The sequence below is a fragment of the Podarcis gaigeae genome, assembly GCF_964106915.1.
Source record: "Podarcis gaigeae genome assembly, chromosome: 2".
NCBI lineage: Eukaryota > Metazoa > Chordata > Lepidosauria > Squamata > Lacertidae > Podarcis > Podarcis gaigeae.
In genome coordinates, this window is record NC_139679.1 from 45,172,196 (window position 1) to 45,193,863 (window position 21,668).

At 42.6% G+C, this 21,668-nt stretch overlaps 1 protein-coding gene across 5 annotated transcripts in view; it reads left to right on the forward strand.

The window, feature by feature from the left end:
* Positions 1 to 21,668, forward strand: part of CACNA1A (calcium voltage-gated channel subunit alpha1 A) — a 259,247-nt gene that overhangs the window by 104,989 nt on the left and 132,590 nt on the right. For all 5 annotated transcript variants that reach the window (XM_083717889.1, XM_083717890.1, XM_083717887.1 and 2 more), the window contains 3 exons: positions 14,597 to 14,688; positions 15,963 to 16,115; positions 16,991 to 17,178. In XM_083717889.1, coding sequence (XP_083574015.1) covers positions 14,597 to 14,688; positions 15,963 to 16,115; positions 16,991 to 17,178 — 433 coding nt within the window. The remainder of the gene's footprint in view (positions 1 to 14,596; positions 14,689 to 15,962; positions 16,116 to 16,990; positions 17,179 to 21,668) is intronic.

Below are 21,668 nucleotides of genomic sequence, written 5' to 3' on the forward strand. Positions count from 1 at the left end.
AAACGTTCCTAATACTAATTCTGTTCCAGATTGTTCTACTGTTGTTCATGGTTAGCACTAAACATCTGTACTACTCTCTGGGCAGAAGATTCCTTCACCATTTCTAGCAGAGACAATTAGTAGAAGTTGATTCTATTGCAAATTTTTATATGGTTCAAACTAGTGAGGTCTGTTTTTGGGGACAGTGCACCTAAAGTTCGACATATATGAACTGGAGGGGGTGGGAATGCCTGCAGAGCAACCTGTCAACTTCTCCTCATCCTCTATCCAACTATTGGGACTCTCTCTAAGTGCCACAAATGCTGTTATCCCAGGATTCAGTTCCCTTTCCAACTACCGGTATGCTGTGCATTCCCACAGTTTCATATAGCTCCTTCTAGACTCAGCTGAACTCAGGAGGATTTTCCAGAGCTATTTTAGTGTCAGATTTAAAAGGAAAGGAATGGTGCTAAGTTAAATTCTGAGGAGTGGATGATCTTCCCACTTCCTTAATGTCACCACCACCGTTGTAAGTAGTTTCCCACAACTCTAATCTTTACATGCCTCCTTCATGCTAAGCTAGCCTTCCTTGCTGCTGTTAACATAGTTGGTAGGTATTGATGTTGTTCCCTAATAGTAACCTCATCAGGAAAAAAGAGTCTTACAATCATAGAGTTAGGGCCACAAGGGTCATCTAGTTCAAACATCTGCACTGCAGGAATCTTTTTTGCCCAACATGGGGCTCAAACCCACAGCCCTGAGATTAAGAGTCGCATGCTCTTACCAACTGAGCTATCCCACTGTCCTCTTGGACTACTGTTCACTATTCCTTATGTCCCTATAAAAATGGCCCACTATGGACATGTGAGTCATGACTCACAGCTAGATCACACCCTGACTGAAGGTGAGTTGCTAGTACTGCTACCACTGTTGCTTGTGTGGAGTAGGATAAGAAAAAAAGAAGAGATGCAGACAGATAGAGAAAAATAGTGAAGGAATTGATGTGGTAAAAAATAAATAAATGTGGAAATTAATGGTGGGCCTTAGACATTTGCTCTCCTCCTGTTCAGGTTATTCAGAGGATACAGAGGAGTGGAATAAAATATTACGAATTCCTAAACACAATAAGCTCTTTGTTTTAACAATCTACACCAATGTTTTAGGTGATGCTCCTGCATGGGACTGAATAAATATTTTAAATTCTAAAGGACAGGTTTCCTGGGATTATTCTAGCCCTGTGTAAGGGGAAGACATGTGTTAATATGAAGCGTGTTTAGGAGACTGCCCCTTTCTCACTGCCTCAAGAAAGTTAGAGAGGATTACTCTGGATTCATAACATGCTGAATTTTGAGTGATTAATCATTTTTTAGGATTGGTAGCAGTGTTGCTGTGTAGGGATAACATATCGTCCATAGCATAGGGTAGATAATGTAACAATTGGCCTCATTTTGCGAATGAAGGACGTTCAGGGAGAAGGACACAATTTTAATGGAGCTGTTGGAGGACAGTTCTTGCTATGTGAAATACTTTAAAATGCATTCTCATTTCCTATTCAAACAAAAGCCTTTGTAGCTTACACTGTCTGCTCCACTTGTCATCCTCAGAGCTGGATCATGGAGGCAACTTGTCATAGCTGCTTGTAGCTTCATTACAGTATCCAGCGACAGTGGTTTGGATAGTTAGTGCCATCATCAAATGGAGAATGGAATCATAATATGATTCTATTTGAACACAGCAATTCACCATTTGCCAAATATGGATGGATAGAATAAGTGGGTAAAATGCACTTTATTATTATTATTTTTTAAGAAGGAGGTGAAGAAAAGAGCCCTGCATTCACATATTCATTCATGAAGACAAATATGGATTTTTATACATCCGTAGAGTCTGGTGAGGGAGATGTAGAATATGACTACAAAGATGACACTACCTCTTATTTGTTAAAAACATTTATATCTGCCTCTCCAAAGCTTGACTCAGCTTACAATAAAGATGACAACAGTAAAATCACAAAACAAAAAATATAAATAAATACAGCACGCATACCCTCAGCAAAACTGTATAAAATTCATACCAGCAACATGATATTAAGACTCAGTGGCAGAAAGCTGATTGAAACATGTGAACTTTACTCCCCCTTTTGAAGATGAAGAGAGAGGGAAAAACCCTGAACCTTATCAGGAATGCTATTCCGTAGTCTCGGGCCAATCAAATTAAAGATCAAGCTCCTTTCTGCAGATGTCCTCACTTCATCCCACATAGGCACACAGAGAAGGGGTTGACCTGCATAATGCAAAACGCAGTGGGGTTCATCTGAGGATATACACATTTTGCATGTGCAGCCATTGGAAATCAATAATTTAAGAATGTGCTTTCTTTTGCTAGTGTGCCTTCGGTACTTGGGTCAGTCATGAATAGACCAGTTCAGATGTGGTCATCATATTTGAGCCTTTAGCTCACATACTGCCTTCTCATGCTCTGATTCCATCATTCATTTCCTGTGTAAGGAAACCCATTGTTCAAACAATGTAAAACTGATTTTCAATTCTGGTTTGGAAGCAAACTACAGTTTGTGCAAACCACTGCTTGCCGAATTTGGAGGTAACAGCAAAATATGGTTTGCTCAAAACAAGAAGTGGAGGAGGGAGTTGGAGTGTGCAAGAGTGGTGGAGGGAGTTCAGGAGTTGAAAGCTTTGAGCCAACAGCCAAACCACGATTTGCCCTCAGAGTGTGTCAACAGTCGTGCTCACTGCAAAACACATACAAACATAGATGGCAGATTATATCAATGAGATGACTCCCGTTGCCATGGCAACCAACATGAATGAGCATAAGAAGGTAACTGTGAAGAATGTGAATGGGAAATGTCCAGTTGCTATGGTGATCCAGTAAATGGAAAGAGCCCCTCTGGTGTGACAGAAGCAGACTCATCTGCAGGCAGAAGCTCTTCTCACACTTCACCTAATGGACAAGTAATAATAGAGTGAGTGTCTCGCTCAGGATAAAGGGATTGGGGCCAAATAGGTATGTATTCATAGGAAAGTCCCTTAGGTATTTACAGGACCCAACCAATAAGTGTGGATATGAGAACATATGACTGCAAGCCCTATTTATTGCAGTGGTATGTTTATGGGAAACTGGGTAGAGTAATTAATACAATTGGCAAGATAAGTTACTTGGAAGTCATATGTCAGACTCACCTATATAATTATACCCGCAGTGTACAAAAAAAGGGCTAAAAATGGAGGGTTGATTCTGGAAGTATGTGAGGCAAAGTGTGCCAAGTATGAATGGGAAAATTTCTCCAAAGCTGGTTCATATCACTTTCACGAGTTTTTACCCATCATTCTATTCCATTTATGTATTAATTTGTGATTTCTAAATAAAACATTTCAATATATATTTTCTTTAAATGCCTATTTTCTTACGTCCAGATGGCCTAGAACTGGGTCACAATATCTTAAGAACTGTGAAATCTGGTGGATGGATGTGTTCTGCTTTAACGATTAGTCTCAGATATGCTGATTATTTAAAACATCCATTCCGGGCTGGATTACGTTAGGATAGCACTCATGCATCTGTCTGGTCAGGGTCACAGGGTATGTTGTTCTGGCAATAGAAGTGGAGAAGGAGATACATTCTTCTGGCATTCAGCCATTGGTTACTGTGAATCACTAGACCTCACAGATCAGTTCTCTAAACTAATTAGTGCAACCTGTGAGCGGTGTGACAGGTGTGACCCTCCTCTGGAATTACAGGGAATCTCTGGAGCACAGATTCTTTCCTCTAACCAGTTCTACAGCACAAGGCAAGAGAGGTATGGGTGCTAGAGACCAGGACTCTTTGGGTTTTCTTCCAATCATGAAGAACAGGTATGGTAGACCTAGGTAACGAGTCTAGTGTAGTGGTAAATGTGTCAGACTAGGACCATTTTTTCTCAAATACCCAGTAAGATGTGAAGATTACTAGCTGACCCTAGGAATCCTTTAGGACCTCTATAGTTGTGTATATATGAACTGTTTTGAGATGGGCCAGCAGCTACCCAGAAACAGTAGTAAGTCATGAAGGTTCTTTGACCAACCAACATACACACTGCTAGTGATGTTCTCTGACTCCACTGCAATGAAGTCTGTTCCCCATCTTATTAGGATGCCTATGAGTTCCTATTGGTTCCCATTGGAATCATTTGCTGCCCACACTGGTCCCAAACTGTGTATATAGACTTTCCACACACTCTTTCTATGCACAAAGCTTGTGAGCTGGTCCCAGATGCTGCCATCCTGCCAAGTGCTCCTATTCCTCCTCTCTCTATGGGTTGTATCCAGTGTTAGGTCCATTAATTCCAATGGGTCTACTCTGAGTAAAGCTTAGTTGGCTACAACCCTATGTAGTATTTCTAAATCGATATATGACTACAAATTGTTTGGTTGTGTGCATATTTATCTTCTGTGTATTTTTTCCAGATCGTAGAGAGTATTTTTGTTACATTTGGGCAACTGTGGAAATTAAGCAGGGGGACTAAACTGCTGTTGCACAATAAGCAATCATGCTTGCTTCTTCTGTATTTTGTAATTGTTGATCAAAATGACTATTGGGGATGAATTTGGGCATTTGTACAGCTTCTGCTCCAAAATGGAAAAAGAAAAAGCCCCCTCCCAGCACAAATCTTTTGTTTTGAACTGGGGGTGGGGGAGGATATATTTGATTCACACAATTGCCATGCAAATATCCTTCCTGTAATTAGAGTAATGGCATGATCAGCCCACAGCAATGTAATTCTGGACCACATCATGCCCACATTGCTTCCTCTTAGAGTTTCAATGTGAATGACCCTAAGCAAATGCAGGGCACATGGACAAAACAGTGCAGTTGTAGGTAGCAGATCAGGTGTGCGTCACAGATATCTTAAAACGGCACTAACCTGTGGTGCCAGTTTCCAAGTAAGGCAAATGGGCCCTAAGGTATATTGTTCATTTATCTCTTATATTTCTGATATTCAAAACCCATGATATCCAGCATGGTTCCACAATGTATTCAACTTCAGCTGCCCAGTTCCTGCACATTCCTTGATTACTGGACCCCTATCCAAGATAGTTTAAGGCTTTATGCTGCGTATTTCTGGGAATCCAGAGCTCAGCTTTTAGTATTGCAGCATAGCTGATGAGTCAAAAGATCCTCAGCGAAATGACTTTTCCTTTCCTGTGCTCCAGCTGAACTCCTGCTTTGCACCAATTTGCAGCTTCGGTTCCTAGATTTTGCAGACTTCGGTAACCACTCTTGCAGTGTGGATTAGAGTGGATTGCAGTACAGTGGTACCTCGGGTTACATACGCTTCAGGTTACAGACTCCGCTAACCCAGAAATAGTGCTTCAGGTTAAAAACTTTGCTTCAGGATGAGAACAGAAATCGGGCTCCGGCAGCGCGGCGGCAGCAGGAGGCCCCATTAGCTAAAGTGGTGCTTCAGGTTAAGAACAGTTTCAGGTTAAGAACGGACCTCCGGAACGAATTAAGTACTTAATCCGAGGTACCACTGTAGTGGAAACCCAGTAGTTGCAGTGAGCCACAGCATAGAAAAGTCGAAACCTGCCAGAAATTGTATATGTGTAGGCATGTGTGTGTGTGTGTGTGTGTGTGTGTGTGTGTGACAGAGAGAGAGAGCACCTGGCGGGGTGCAGCAGCGGAAGATAAAGGGAGACTTGGGAAAGCACAAGCAGGTGCATGGGAAGTGTTTCATGTGGCCCGCACTGCAGCCTGAGAGCTCAAGAGTGTCTTGCCAGACAACTCCTTGGGTTGGCCCAGTGGAAAGCATGCTGCTCATCACCTTCCCTGCCAACACAGTTTCCCCTGTTTGACAAGCACTTCCACACTGACCTTTGCTGCTAGGGGATATTTCCCTAGCACAGTCCTTGCCCCTCGTGTATTTTCTTAGAGCTTGGGGAGAAGAATGGGGTTGTTCTGTCCGATCACCAGGTTTTGTTTCTGTTATTGTTTTTGCAAGAGGGAAGTGTTTCTAGCATGGATAGAGACTCTCCTCCCTCCTGTGCCCTCTTGGATTCATTCATGTGGATGCTGCTGCTGCTGCTATTTCCACCCCACACCTTTTAAGACTCACCTAACAAAGCAGCTTGGGACGTGGGTGGCGCTGTGGGTTAAGAGCCTAGGACTTGCCGATCAGAAGGTCGGCGGTTCGAATCCCCACGACGGTGAACTCCCGTTGCTCGGTTCCAGCTCCTGCCAACCTAGCAGTTCGAAAGCATGTCAAAGTGCAAGTAGATAAATAGGTACCGCTCCAGCAGGAAGGTAAATGGTGTTTCTGTGCGCTGCTCTGGTTTGCCAGAAGCGGCTTAGTCATGCTGGCCACGTGACCCAGAAGCTGTACGCCGGCTCCCTCGGCCAGTAAAGTGAGTTGAGCACCACAACCCCAGAGTCGGTCACAACTGGACCTAATGGTCAGGGGTCCCTTTACCTTTTTATAACCCAGTGCTCATAGCTTGTTAAATGCATATTACTTTGTTGTCCTATTATTGCTGTTGTTTTTAGGCACAGCTGGAGTTACCTTTCTGTCTCCCAGTAACCACCCACTGGGGGTGCACAATACAAAACTGAATTTCAGACAAGGAGAGTTTTGAACATCTCCATATTACCCGGCAGCTGAACTGTAATCTCTGCACCACATGGTGGAATGGGAAAGAGCCGTTCAGCTTTGGGCATTTAAAACAGAATATTGTAAAGGAGAGGAAAGGGACCAGGATGGCAGTTTCCATGAATTAAAAGCCTCAGTCTCAGATCTAGAATCTCTAGGTTCCAGTTCTTGGCTTTTCTCAGAACTGCTTGGGCAGCCAGAGCAGGTCAGTATCTCTCTGGAGCCTCAGTCTCCTATCTGTAAAAGGGGGAGTATATCAGAGAAGGATTCTGTATATGAAATGCATGCAGAACACAAATGATATCAGCCTCATTAATTTCATTGGGGTTTGGGGTGGAATTTAGTGCTATAAGCTATTCTGACACTTCCATGTAGGAAGGGAAGGATGGGATATAAGGATTTTTAATAGCGTAAAAATGCTTTGAAACTCCTCCTGTTTCTTAATTACTATTATTATAATGATTAAAAATTCTATTTTGCTCCCCTGTTGTATACTGTTGGGTTTCTTTCCCATACCAGATATTTCTATACTGTAATGCATTTAGTTACATATGGCTTCATCAGCTGCAGTGCAGCTGCTAACTTTTCTGGGTGATACTTACAACCCAATTATGCCCCTTAGTGGGAAGGATGTGTATAAACTGCTCTACCGGACTAAATTTCTGCTATTTACTTCATGCTTCAACCAGCAAAGTTTGGGATTTAGGAATCATGTCAAACTCCTATAAAGTGGTGGCCTGGGAATGAGGCAATTTAAAGTACAAGATGGGTGGTAGGATTGCCAGTGTTCCCCCCTCCCCAGGTCTCCTATGCCTTGAAAAATTGCATAGCAAATTGAAGAAGTGCATCTTTTCCCATTGCTTCCTATGCATGGGGGGGGGGTGGATTCACCACCTGCATTTTACTTGCCATGCAACTTTTCAAGGCACAGGAACTCTGCCAGGAAAGAAAAAATGGCAACTCTAGGTTGCCTGACTCATTTTGCACATGAACTAGTTTGCAGTGGCAGGCAAAACCGATGACTCAAATGATGCACTCTCATAGATAGAGAGACCTCTGCCATTGGCCAAAGGAAGGAGCAGATTCCTGGAGCGTGGCAGTGGGCCTGATTCAGGCTTGTCCTAAATGTTCTAGTGCTATAGAGAGCATGACCCATAGGATTATTTTTTGATCCTCCAAACCTCCATGTGAGAATGGGAATCTTGGTGAGTGGTGAAGATTAACCTTTTCCCTCTGTCATGATCCTGAAGCTTCTGTTTGTATCAGGTGGGGACTTCCAATTGGCACTAAGGCTATGCATACATTGAAAGCACACGATTTCCCCTAAAGAATTCTGGGAATCGTAGATTGTTAGCTCAGGGATGGAATTTGGTAATATGGAGCCCTGAGTGAAGACAAAATTTGCCCCACCCAAATATTTATTATTTTCACAATAATTCCTTTTGGTACTTTGAGTAGGTATCCATATAAATATAGGTGGTACCTTGGTAGTCAAATGGTTTGGCTCCTGAACAAATCAGCTCCCGAACGTCACAAACCCAGAAGTGAGTGTTCTGGTTTGCAATCGTTTTTCGGAAGCCGAACATCCAACACGGCTTCCGCAGGTTCCGATTGAGTGCCACGCCTTGGTTTTCAAGCTGTTTCGGGACTCCTGGAATGGATTAAATTTGAGAACCAAAGTACCACTGTATTATTATGTTCCCCCTTGGTTGTTGCCCTGTGCAGGGGAACCACCCACACCGCCCTAAATTCGACGCTGTTAAGGGTGCTGGGAATTGAAATTATGTGAGGGGTAAATTACACTTCTCAATATTCTTTGAAGGAAGTAATGTGGTTTAACACACTACAGCAATATAGTGTGTTTATCATGAGTAACAGTGGGACTTCCTGATTTCCGTGCGATTTTCTTGACAGTATACTAGGATCACAGACTTGAACTGAAAACTATTCAAGGTGTTGAAATTTTCATTTGCCTGTCCTAAGAGGGTCTGCATTTTGGTGCTGACATAGAGCTTCTGCTGTTTTCTAAATATCCTTTATATAGACCTATAATGAGGATGGATATAGATATAGGTATTTCACTATGCCCAATACTGAGCCATGGTGGTTTTGTGATCTTTTGGAGATGATACACTATGTAAATTAGTGATAGCTTGGGATACATGTGAATTTACACTGCAGGAGCCATTTTTGCCACCTTTCCCCTCCCCTTACTGAAGGGAAGGTGACAATAACTTCACCCAAAGCTTTTTCAGGGCAGGCTGTTTAACACCCAGCCTGCTATAAATATTCTCCTGATGATCATATTTTAAAAGCATCTATAGCTTTGGTGCCCTTGATAATTCTGTAATTAAAAACAGAAAAATGCAAGACTGCTAAGTACCAGCTGGTGGCTTGTAAACCAAACCTATACATTCTTGCTGCTGGCTTCAACAAGATCTGCACCTCTTTGGCACAACACTGTTTTGGGTTAAATGGCTTTGGTGCAATTTGTTTATCAATTGATTTTAACAATACATTATTGACATTATTGACTCTGAAAATAATGCAAGCCTTTGCAGAATGGTGAATCATATACTTGGGTGTATGATATTTTTATGTCTATTTTCCTCCCATTTTCCTCTTTTTTTTATAAATCCCTGGGCAATTATTGCTGAAGTTTAACCCAATGCTGACTCTGCTTACTCTCCCTTTAGTCTGACTTTGAGTGTGTCTGAGCAAGACAGAATGTTATATAAACCCAGATCCAGGCCTGTGCATTAGCGTGCAGGGCAAAAGAATGCGTATAAAATCAAGAACTCAACAGCAGGACAATCATACAGGTTTTGCATCTCTTTAAACACCTCAGAGACTAGGCATGTGGCATGCCAGTTCCAGCGGTGTGCTCTGAAACACAGACGTGGTAAACCTCATGGAGGAACAATTTCAGAATGACTTTGTTCTCCACACTGCACACTCACGGCACACACTAACAGCTCCCTCTGACACTGAGCTGCAGCTTTTACAATGAGTGAATGCTCTGATAAAAAGTGCATGCTAACAGAATCCGATTTTTGCCTGGGTTTGTAGTGCTTCCATCCTGACTGCAATTCTGCACATAGTTCTGCCCTCCCAGTGACATATCTGACCCACGAAGTTCTGGAGCCAGTGAGATTGATGGGAATGCGACCCATCACTGCTTCTTGTCTGTAGTGAGCTCTATCAATGCAAATGCCGTGGAGAAATTTTTCCTAGTGGATCTCTGTGGGGCTAAACATTGCCAGAGGAAGGAATGGCAATCAGGAGAGTCGAGAAATGTAGGGTAGTAGGCAATAGAGTCATTGTGACTTCAGAATGTCTCTAACCTAAGTAGTACACAAGAAGAGTCTGGTTGGCTTTGAGCAAAGACTTTCCACTGTGGCTAATCAGATGCTTTTGGGAAAGATCACAAGTGGTACTTTGCTTCAGTCTCCCCAGCAACTGAAACTCATAGGACTACTGTCTCTAAACATGGAAATGCCATACAACCATCATTGTCAATCACTGATGCATCGTTCACGAATTTGTCTAATCTCCTTTTAAAGCCACAAAACCTGAGATCTTCACCACATAACTTGGAAGTGAATTTCATAAATTTATTATGCACTGTGTGAAGAAGGTACCATCTTTTGTGCTTCAGCAGCTGGGAATGCAAAAGAGGAGCAAAAATCAACAGCCTAAGGCAAACTGAAAGATAGAAAAGTTAACTATTTACTCTGACTAACTTCAGGGTAGTAATGTCGTTACTATGGTCTGATATTTAGACGTGTCCGATGAAACAGGTACACATTCAAGAGGTGGTCAGGTATTAAAAGCAAAGGGGGGGGACGGAATTTACACCATCCAAGATTGAACCAATTTGTATGTGCCAAGATGGTTCAGAGTAAAATTTGGATATTGTAGCAAATATTTTTTAATGAAAACTTATATTTATGATACCTTGCCCCATACCAGCTGCTAAAAAGTTGCACACTTCCCACTGTGTTGATGAAATTTAGGCACATTTGGTAGGTTTGTAAAAAATAAAAGAGAGAAATTTTGGGTTGCTGTTACAAAGAAAAATGATAAGATCATAGGACATAAATTAATCATGGATCCCACAATTATATTATCAGAAAAACTGAATGAGGCATTACTAAAAAAAATTAAAGGAAAATGGTGGGGAATATGTTGGCAGCAGCACAGATATTGATAGCTAAATGTTGAAAGAAACAGCAGAAGTCATCTGTGGGGAATATGGAAAATATATTTGGCATACAATATTAATGCACAAAGTATTTTATAATAAACTTTAATAATGAGAAAGGTGCTTTGTGACTGTGAATTTATTTCATAATGGACTCTTAAAACTTGATATAAAAATATTGGGAAATCAGTTTTGAAAGTTATATAAGATTGAAAATCATGCTCATTTGTAAAAGAAAGAACTGCACTGGTGTTATTTAATCACAAAGCAATTCTGTTCAATATTAATCCATTATTATGTAATTAGAGAAGTGTATAAATATATGATTTATAGATTTTAATAAATCATTGTCTAACATAATGATATAGTGTTGTAATATATCACACAATGATAATTAACTGGAATGTTTATGTGATTTTTTAATGAAATAAGAGTTTATTATTAATAATAATAAATATTCAGTACAGCAATACATAGGATGGAGAGAGAGTGGAGGTTGAAACATTACACTTCATAATAGCAAGGTAAGGATGTTCTGCTGTAATGTGTGAATATTACATATTTCACATATGGCACTTTCCCATCCTAGTTCTGTTGGCCACAGATGGCGTGTGAAGCTCATGAATTTCATCATAAGTTAAATCAAGGGTGGGGAACCACTTTCAGTCCATGGTCCAGACTGAAACCTGGCCAACCCTCTGGGCTCCTCATTCCAGTGGTGGGTGTGGCAAAAGCAGCGGGGTTACTATCAAATGTACTTTACATTTGATTCTCCCTTTGTTTTAGGGCAGTTGTACATAAAACATGTAAAACATATGCAAAATACTTAAAAATTTAAAGTCTAATCCAGGGAACATCACAGAAAGTGGTGAGGCAGATCCAAATAATTGTCAGATGGCATCATCATAATGTCATATGATTGGCAGAGGTTGCTAAAAATGGACCATTTATGGGCCATTTGGAGGGGCTCAGTGGGCTAATTCAGGCTTGCAGGATCCACAAGTTTCATACTGCAGACTGCAGCAGAAATGTGGAAAGAAGCTCAGTACATGTCCTGCGTCGTGTTTTCCCGCTTCTGTGTCCTGTATGATCTACCTGCAGTTCAGGGTCTCTAGGCACAAAATCTCCCCCCACCTCAGCTTGGGGTATGAGAACTGCACATAAACTGCAGGAAAAAATGCTACCTTGTAATGTACGTGCCATATATTTTTCAAAGCAGATTGTGCCAGCTTAGAGTTAGTGAGTTCTTTATCTTTCTTCCCATTTGTCTGAGACTGTGGCATACACCTTGCTTTCTCTTTCCCCCCGCCCCCCACTGCTGAGTCACATGGCCAGAGTAGATAAGTGGTTCCTAATCAGAGTTGCTCATTGAGCCCATCTGAGTCAGCTTTTTAATTACCATAAGAAAAAGATAGGAACACAGCAAGAATAACTTCTAATTCCAGCGCCCAGAGATCTCATTACAACGCAATTACTATCCTCTAAAATGTAACCACTTTTAAGTTAGGAAAGGCAGAAAAAAAGGATGGGGGGGGAGGGCTGCTTAACTAAAAACCAGTGAAAGGATGCTAAGATGCTTGCCACATATTTATGCCGTGTATGGTGCGTTTACCTCTTGCCCGTGTTACGATGATCCTGAATGTATTGCAGTAAAATGAAGAGATTATGATAACAACCATCATCATATTATTTCATAGCACTAAACCAATTGCAGGCAAAATTCTTGGGATCCTTCCCAGCTGTTGGAAAGGACTGGTGGATTAAATTAGCTGAAGGCAGTTATGGAGAATGGTGATTACTAGCTGGAAAAGAAATGAAGGTCAGCAAAAGAGAGATGGCATTCTTCAGATATATAAAGTGTTGTTTAAACAGGAAGGTTGGGTTGCTTTCTATGCCCATGGCAACAGAATATCCCCCCCCCCCATATTTTTTAAAAAATATTTTTATCCTGCCTTTGAGGCAGCTAACAGCTAATAAAATCATTTAAAAAAAAACATTTAAAAAAAGCAAGCAATTATTGGTTCATTAGAAACCACCTTGTTAAATGAACCTATTTAGTTTGTTTGTTGTCTGTTACCTAAAAGCACAGAGAGGAAGTAACCTGAATCTTTGAGTGGACACAAGCTAAAGGCTTCTTTGCACTGACCAACTCCTACCTCTAAGCAGTCGTTGGCCCACTTCAGCCATGCATTTAGCCGTAGCCAGGATTTATTGGGGGACTGACGGACAGGATTTACTGGGGGAGTAGATCTGAGTTGTCTGCAATGCAATTGGTCACTTAAAAAGTGAAGGTAAAGGACCCCTGACCGTTAAGTCCAGTTGCAGACAACTCTGGGGTTGCGGTGCTCATCTTGCTTTACAGGCCAAGGGAGCCGGCGTTTGTCCGCAGACAGTTTTTCCAGGTCATGTGGCCAGCATGACTAAACCACTTCTGGTGCAACAGAACACCGAAACCAGAGCAGCACACAGAAACGCCATTTACCTTCCCGCCAGAGCGGTCCCTATTTATCTACTTGCACTTTTTGGCATGCTTTTAAACTGCTAGGTTGGCAGGAGCAGGGACAGAGCAGCGGGAGCTCACCCCATCGCAGGGATTCGAGCCGCCAACCTTCTGATCGGCAAGCCCAAGAGGCTCAGTGGTTTAGACCACAGCTCCACCCGTGTCCCTCTATTGGTCACTTAGTTAAGCATTTTTGTTTATTTACTTGATTTGAAATGTTAGCATGGGCCAAGATGTACATCCCTGGAGAGCAACCTGTTTTTCTGGAGGGCCACTTTGGGACGTGAGTGGGTGATTTTGGCTAATTCTTCAACTCCAGTCCATAAGTTTCTCTGCCAGCAAATTGGGTTGCCACTGACAACTTTGGCTTCTGACCCCTAGTGTACATTGGATGCAGCAACATCCATTCTTATGATTGCTGCAGATGGAGGTTGGGGGTGGGGTGATGTGTAAGGCTGCTGTGACTGCGGTATTCACTGACAACTTTATCCATGTGTAGATCAGTTCACAGTAATACTTTCTTGCCTGATTGTGGGCACATGTGATTTTTGTCTTTGCATACAGTCTAGGTTTCAGATGTATTTTTAAAGATTTCATACAGATAAAATAAAAAAGGATGTGCATAGTCTCAAGGGGTTCCCCTCCCTTGTGGGAGTAGCCAACAAATACCTATTTCCAACTCATCAGTCCCTGGATACAATCTATTCTTTCATATAAATGATACATGGGCCAGATAGAAATTTGGGGACTAAGATTTTCCTTGATAAAATGGTGATTAGGAAAAGGGTTAATCCCACTTCCTAGGTGTTATACTCCTCATCTGAATTGATTGTCCTTTAATGGAAGCCTGACATTCAACAGGAGAAACTTCCCAGCATGTAAATTGGTGAGGAAAGCTTCCTAATGTCTGTTCATGAAACTATTGTTAATGACACACCTAAAATTTGCAATATTTTTGTACTCTTTCAATACAATTAATGTGTATTAGTGGAATGGTGGAGCTAACCTCTATTAGTTATTGTGGATTCAGAATAAAGCAACGATTTCTATTAATCCTCAGGAAATGAGTATATTGTGCACACATCCTTAGAATTAACTTCCAGAAGAAGGAAAACCTCCACATGCTTTTGAAGAAGTCCAGATTCCTTCCAAACAGTAGCAGGCTGGATTTCCACTGCGTTATTGGGGAAATCTACTTTTCTTCCTACTCTGCACTGTTGAAATAGACCAAGTTCTCAGCACCAACACTTCCTCTTTATTTCTCTTACAGCATTTTGGCAACAGTCGGCACCGAATTTGACCTGCGGACTCTGCGGGCTGTTCGTGTGCTCCGGCCACTAAAGCTAGTGTCGGGAATCCCAAGTGAGTTAAGTGCACTCTTCATGTCCTGCAGCTCACCTGTAACTTATTTGAAGCACCCACCTTAGCATCTTCCTACAAGATATAACGACTGATCTCGTCTTCCTGTGGCTCCAGTATTAACCTATGCCCACCACCTCCTGGGAACCTACAACTTTTCTTACAGCCTTCCCATGCAACCCATATGAACCAGCTTGAACCCTGTGATCATCATCAGAGGCCCTTCTTTGTGTGCCTCTTCCTAAAGAGGCAACATGAGAACAGGCCTTTTCTGTGGTTGCTCCCCATTTGTGGAGTGTTCTCCCTAGGGATGCTTGCCTGGTGCCTTCATTGCATTTCCTTAGGCACCAGGCAAAAAAGTTTCTTTGTAGCCAGGCTGATTAACATTCTATGGTTTTTTAAATGTGTTTGAGGGAGGAGGGTTGTTGGGTTTTTTATGTACCTTATGTTCTCATGTATTATTTTTATGTAGTGAACCACCCTGTGATTTTCAAATGAAAGGTGATTTACAAAATAAATAAATAAATAAATAAATAACCCAATGCCTAATCAAAGAATCTGTCCTCTCCCTGTAAAACCCAGACTCTAATCCTAGGGACATCTTCCCAGAAGTAAACACCACTGATCACAGCAGGACTTACTTTTGAGTAAACATACATAGCATTGCACTGCCACCCCTTATTCTCCCCTAGGCTCTACATGTAGGAACTAGAGCGTCAGCCAGGAGTGTGGCATCACTGGATATTATTCCAAAGTTCTTGAATGCTAAGAGCGATGTCTAGAACTTGTGGAGTTTCCCATTTGTTTCCATGGGAGATATTTGGAAATAATTTGCATGAATGAAGGCTATTCCAATGCAAGATGGTTATCAAAAGGGACTTGGGAATATCCACATAAATTCCATACTTGGGAAGATCTTGTGACCTTCCAAAATGGCTCTTGCTTAATATCAGCCAGTTCAGGCTTCTTTCTTATTAGGATCTCTTTCCTCTAGGCTTATGGCCTCTTCTGAAAATATTATGTAGCAGAAAAAGAAATGGTCATAGATTATAGCCACATGCTGTACAGAATGAGGAATTTGATTTCTCTCATTCTTCTGTCTCCACTACTTATGAATGCAATAAGCAGGGAGTGAATTCTAGGTTAGGGGGAATTTGCACAAAGCAGGGAGCAGTGGTCAGGTCCCTCCCTGCTCCTGTTGAAATTTAAGTACAGTATGCATACTTATGGATCTGCCTTGTGGTAATCCTGCTCTGCCCTCTGTCTTTTTCTTCTAGGTTTACAAGTCGTCCTCAAGTCCATCATGAAGGCCATGATACCTCTGCTGCAAATTGGCCTCCTCCTATTTTTTGCAATCCTTATTTTTGCAATCATAGGGTTAGAATTTTATATGGGGAAATTTCACACTGCCTGCAAGGATATTATTACAGGTAGGTAAAGAGCGTCTGTTTCTCTGTGTCTGCTCCTCATCCTCATCATCCGAAGCTCAGACATAGAAGGCAGTGAGGTTGTTTTGACCCTGGATAATAGGTATCAGGCAAGCTTTTTTTTTCTGCTAGGATTAAGTGGGCCAGGCTGAATATACTGAGTGAGCAAGTTTAGGGCAGGGGTGGGGAACCACTTTTGGCAAGAGAGATGGATCCAAAAAGGGTCAACACTCCTAGGATTACTTTGGTAGGTGGACAGGAACTCCCACTTGCCAATCACCTGATTTCACCTGATCTCCTGTGACATCAGACATTTCCTCTTCCATGTCTCCAAAGGAGGATTTGAGAGTGTACTTAAGAGCTCACTTCTGATAATTTATTTGTGGCTGCTGTTTGAACCTTTCCCATATCCGATGTCAAGTGATTTAAGGTGGGTGAGGCACACCCAAAACAGCCTCTTGAGCCAAACCTGTGACCTGGTGGGCCTAATTAGTTCCTTGTTACAGGGTTTCTTCTCCCCCCTCCAACTTGTGTTGGAGAAGAAATGTAGACTGGATAGAAATGTACATGTTAGGTGGTGAGCCTCCTTGCAAGATTGACCTCAGGCCAAAACAGCTCTATTTGTTTCTACAGAAGCCAGGTACAGAGAATGCTAATTGACTGATCCCTGTGATATCACCATCTCTCCCCCTTTTCATATAACTTTTTTGTTTGTTAAAAAGAGTTGTGTTTTGATGGGGCTCTTTTTTAATGAATAGGGTGCTGAACAAATGTTCAAGCAACTGAACACTCCATGATAAGCTTTATTACCTGCTCCTGATTACCTGCCTGGCACAGTTGCAGTATAACCAGAGAGTCTCTTTTCCCTCCCTCCGCAGATGAAATCAAGGAGGAAGCTCCATGTGGAACGGACGCGTCATCACGCCTCTGCCCTAATGGGACCAAGTGTGAAGAATACTGGGAAGGACCCAACTACGGGATCACACAGTTCGATAACATCCTGTTTGCCGTGCTGACTGTCTTCCAGTGTATCACCATGGAAGGGTGGACTGACCTCCTATACGATGTGAGTATTATTGTTATTTATTTATACCCAGCCTTCTTCTCTCAGAGGGACTCAAGGCAGCTTACAAAGAAATATATTAAATGGTAGAACTGGCTGTATTATGGTTCTGTCTGCAGGATGTACCGTAGCAAGAAAAGCAGAAAAACAAGGACTTAAGTACAGTCATACCTTGGAAGCTGAACCGAATCTGTTCTAGAAGTCCATTTGACTTCCAAAACATTTGACTTCCAAGATGCGGCTTCTGATTGGCTGCAGGAGCTTCCTGCAACCAATCGGAAGCCCCACCGGATGTTCGGCTTCCAAAAGAACGTTCGCAAACACTCACTTCCGGATTTGCCGCATTCAGGAGCCAAAACGTTTGGCTGCTAAGGTGTTCTTCAACCAAGGTACGACTGTAATTTGAAAAGATAGTATCTCTGGGTATGTTATGAATGTAGGCAGGCATTGGCCTAATGCTGGTAGAATAACATTGTGGCTTTTTCTGTGGTATAAAGGAGTGATGAGTATAATATGAACCTAGGCATGGGAATTAGGATCTGTTCGCCACATTCCTGCCTTGTTTGTTCATTTGTTGGCTGCATACATGCATATATCCCTTTTTCGCCAACATGCTTCAGTTTCATCTGCAGTAAATACTGTTTTCCTGCGGAGTAGCAAATTAGTTTTTGCATCTGTCCCGTAGCCAAGCATTCAGAGATCAGTTTCTAGAATGAAACTGTGAAGCATTCCATCTAAACCAGGAGCTGGGGGATCTCAGGTCCAGGGGCCCAATGCAGCCCTTCAAGCCCTTGGACCTCTCCCTAGGCCACCCCTTTCACTGGCCCTGCCTCATACCCTCCATGATAGTTTTTGCTTAGCTGTAAGATGTCCTTGAATTCTGATAAGGTCTCATTGTGAGTAGAAAGTAGCCTACTGTATAATGGTAAAACTTGTATTTGTTGTTCCACCCATTTTTGCCTCTGGCCCCACACATCACTGGTCTGTGGCCCTTGGAAGGTTGTCCACTAAGGAATATGGCCCTTGGGCTTAAAAACGTTCCCCAGCCCTGATCTAGACTGAATCTGGCACCTTAGTCACAGTCTCAGATGCACAGAATCCTCATTGAGCTGTAGCAATTCTATCCCATTAGGAAATACCGTAATTATACTGATCAGAACTGGGAGATTTTAATTGAGAAAATAGATCTTCCCACTGGCTGCCCTCTGACCATTCAAACTAGGTTTCATAACATAGTTAATGATACATGGGACAGTGGTGGTGGAGATTTCTCAGTATCTGTTGTGGAGATTTAAGAGGTCACACAGGCAAAACGGTGCAATTACTGAGGATAGTTCGATTGCATTAGATGCAGCACAGTCTCTCTCACACACCCAAATTATATTCCAGACCTTGAATTGAGGTCAGTAAATTCCAGTCCCAGTCCCTTACTTTTTCCTCTTTAGCGTTGAGTACAGCTGGTGGCTGGTTGTGTGGATAAGGCACATGTGTCACAGCTGAACCAACATGGGGAAGAGGAATTAATCCTAAAGCCACAGGGATTCCCCTGGAGCAATTTAGGAGGCCTCCTCTTAGGATTGGTCTGCCTGTCATTAGGAAATAAGACCATTTGGAATTCAAAACATAAAAGCACTCTACACCAAAGAGGCAACATACATTTTTTGCTGGAGGTACAATTCTAAGTCTTCCAAAGCCAGGCTTCAGAGCACAGGAGACTGATAACTTCCGTGAGTCACAACAAGCACACCTGATTCCAGAATAGCAACAGGAACCTTTATCCCATAGCAGCAGACTCTGTAATAAGAAGCAAAAGAATCTGAATTGAATTGAAATGAGATGAGATGCACCCATTTTGGGAGAGTTTATAAGGGGAGCCTTATAGGAACGTGGGGTAGCCATGGTCGCATGTCATAATGTACTGTCACTTACCTAAAACATTTAGATGAGCACAGCAAGGATTGCCTGTCCTAAAGGTAAAGGTACCCCTGCCTGTACGGGCCAGTCTTGACAGACTCTGGGGTTGTGCGCCCATCTCACTTAAGAGGCCAGGGGCCAGCGCTGTCCGGAGACACCTCCGGGTCACGTGGCCAGCGTGACATCGCTGCTCTGGCGAGCCAGAGCCGCACACGGAAACGCCGTTTACCTTCCCGCTGGTAAGCGGTCCCTATTTATCTACTTGCACTCGGAGGTGCTTTCGAACTGCTAGGTTGGCAGGCACTGGGACCGAGCAGCGGGAGCGCACCCCGCCGCAGGGATTCGAACCGCCGACCTTTCGATCGGCAAGCCCTAGGCGCTGAGGCTTTAACCCTGCCTGTCCTAGACAGCTCCAAACAGCTAGAAAAAAAATGAGGGAAAGAGCCTGAAAGCACTCAGGCCACCTTGTAAAAAAGAAAAAACAGCAGCAAATACATGAGTAGGAGCAGACCATGCTCAGAAAGAATTGTAGACAATTGCTCAGAAAGAATGCAAATTAATCTGCATATCTGATCATGATCTATGGATGCATACTTGGAAAGGTGGCTCCAAATTGTGGAACATATGGAAATCCTCCTCCATCCCTGTTCAGGTGGCTGCACAGACTCCTAACCACTAGCTTCAGTGTCCAGAACCCATTCTAGCGTCCCAGCTGGTGGTACAGCAACCCTGTAAAAAGCCAGCCCATCCTTCTTTGACTCTGAGCTCGAGGCTGAGATTGTTAACAACAGTTCTGGGCTCTGCGCAGGGATTAGACAAAGGATGAAAATGTAAGAGGGGGTGTTTTGCATGCTGCTCAGCTGAGCATCTGAAAAAGAGACTCTCAGCTGTAAGGTGAAAAAGTTTGATGGCCTCTCACACTTTAATGGTAGCCACCAGTGAAGATTTGTCATTTTCCCTGTAATGTCACTTGAAATGACTCTACATCATGATGTAGTGTAATTCTGGGGCATCACAGGAAAATAAAAACGGCAGCTGCTAGCCTGTGGAGCACCAGTGAATTTCAGAATTTGTCCCCCTTATTTCATGGCCTCTGAGTGGGAACATAGAAGGAGGAGGCAGTTTTGCTTCAGTCTAGTTTTGCAGTCCAAGCAACAGCAGAGGGTTTTGCATAAGAAATGGCATTGCTGATTCCCCCAGTTGATATTTGCCCTTTTAAAATCAGCTACTAGTGGTGTCAACCTGTCTAATATTATCCTGGTTTTGTACAGCTACTGTAGATGTCTGTCCCCAGGAACAGAAGGCTACTCTGGTATGTGAGAGGATGCAGAAGCCAGGTGATCTAGGGTTGTGCACTGGTAGACCTTGGGAGCAGATAGAGGTTTAGGAGAAACAAAGAATATTAACAGGAGAGAAGCAATGCCTGGTTGCAGTGTTGGTTGTAGAAGTCTTTTAAAAGGATAGAGCAGAGTTGGCAGAAGGCAAAGGATGGGTGAGACATGGAGAGGGAGGGAGACTGGCTGGTAGCCAGGGAGGGTGGATCACTGTAATGGAAAGAGCATTGATCAGCCATGTAAATGGCAATTGATGAGACTGGGCATGTTGAGTTTGTGTTTCAAGAAGCGTGAGGAGTGGTGAGGTCAAGAAGCCAGGAAGATGAGCACAGATTTTAAAATCTCTGGAGAAAGGGAAGAGAGCCAGGAGTCAGACACAGTTCTTGTTTACTGAAGTTGATTATGGATAGTACCAAAGGACCAGCTGTGGGGGCACCATTATGATATGTTGGTGGTACTCTCTCACATAATGTGTGGTTAAAACAAATACATCCCCATTTTGCCTGCAAAACTCATTGCCCCAGAACTAAATGTCACTTGTTAAATTCTGAGTAAGGAGTAATAGTTATTGTTGAATGTTTGTTATGATCACAAGATGCAATTCCTGAGGCTACAATAATACTGTTAATATTAATCACTGGATCATGTATGTAAACACAGGACTTCTTTCTATTCCGCCCCCCAAGATTACATATCCCATTAGCAAACCATTTAAAAATGAGGAGGTGATGCAGGGACCAGGTAACTGATAGGTGACAGGAGAGCAGGAGTGGATATAAGACTCTTTCTACAGCAAAATAAGGTTGAGTGAGAAATTAGATTTGAATGCTCCCATACACCTCAATCTAAATAGTTAAAGCTCTGTAAAACATCTGAAATTGACCCTCAAACTATATTGGGAGTAGGAGAAGCCAGTGTCACAGAGCGAGGAATTCTGGAAAAGGCAAAGTCATTGGTTGTTTTTTTAGTATGATATGGTAGTTGGGAAAATAGCTCCTTATAAACCTATAGCTGTCTAGGTGTAGTCCTAAGAACATAATAAGATCTCTGCAGGTTCAGAATTAAGGTCCACCCAGTCCAGTATCTTGTTTTCAGGAGAAGTCAGCCAGGTGCCTCTGGCAAAACCACAAACAGGTCATGAAAGTGACAGCCTTCCCTGTTGCTGCTCTCTCAGTAACTAGTATTCAGTAGCTCACTGCCTCAGAACCATTTTATCACATTGAACCAGACCTTGGGAGGGATGTG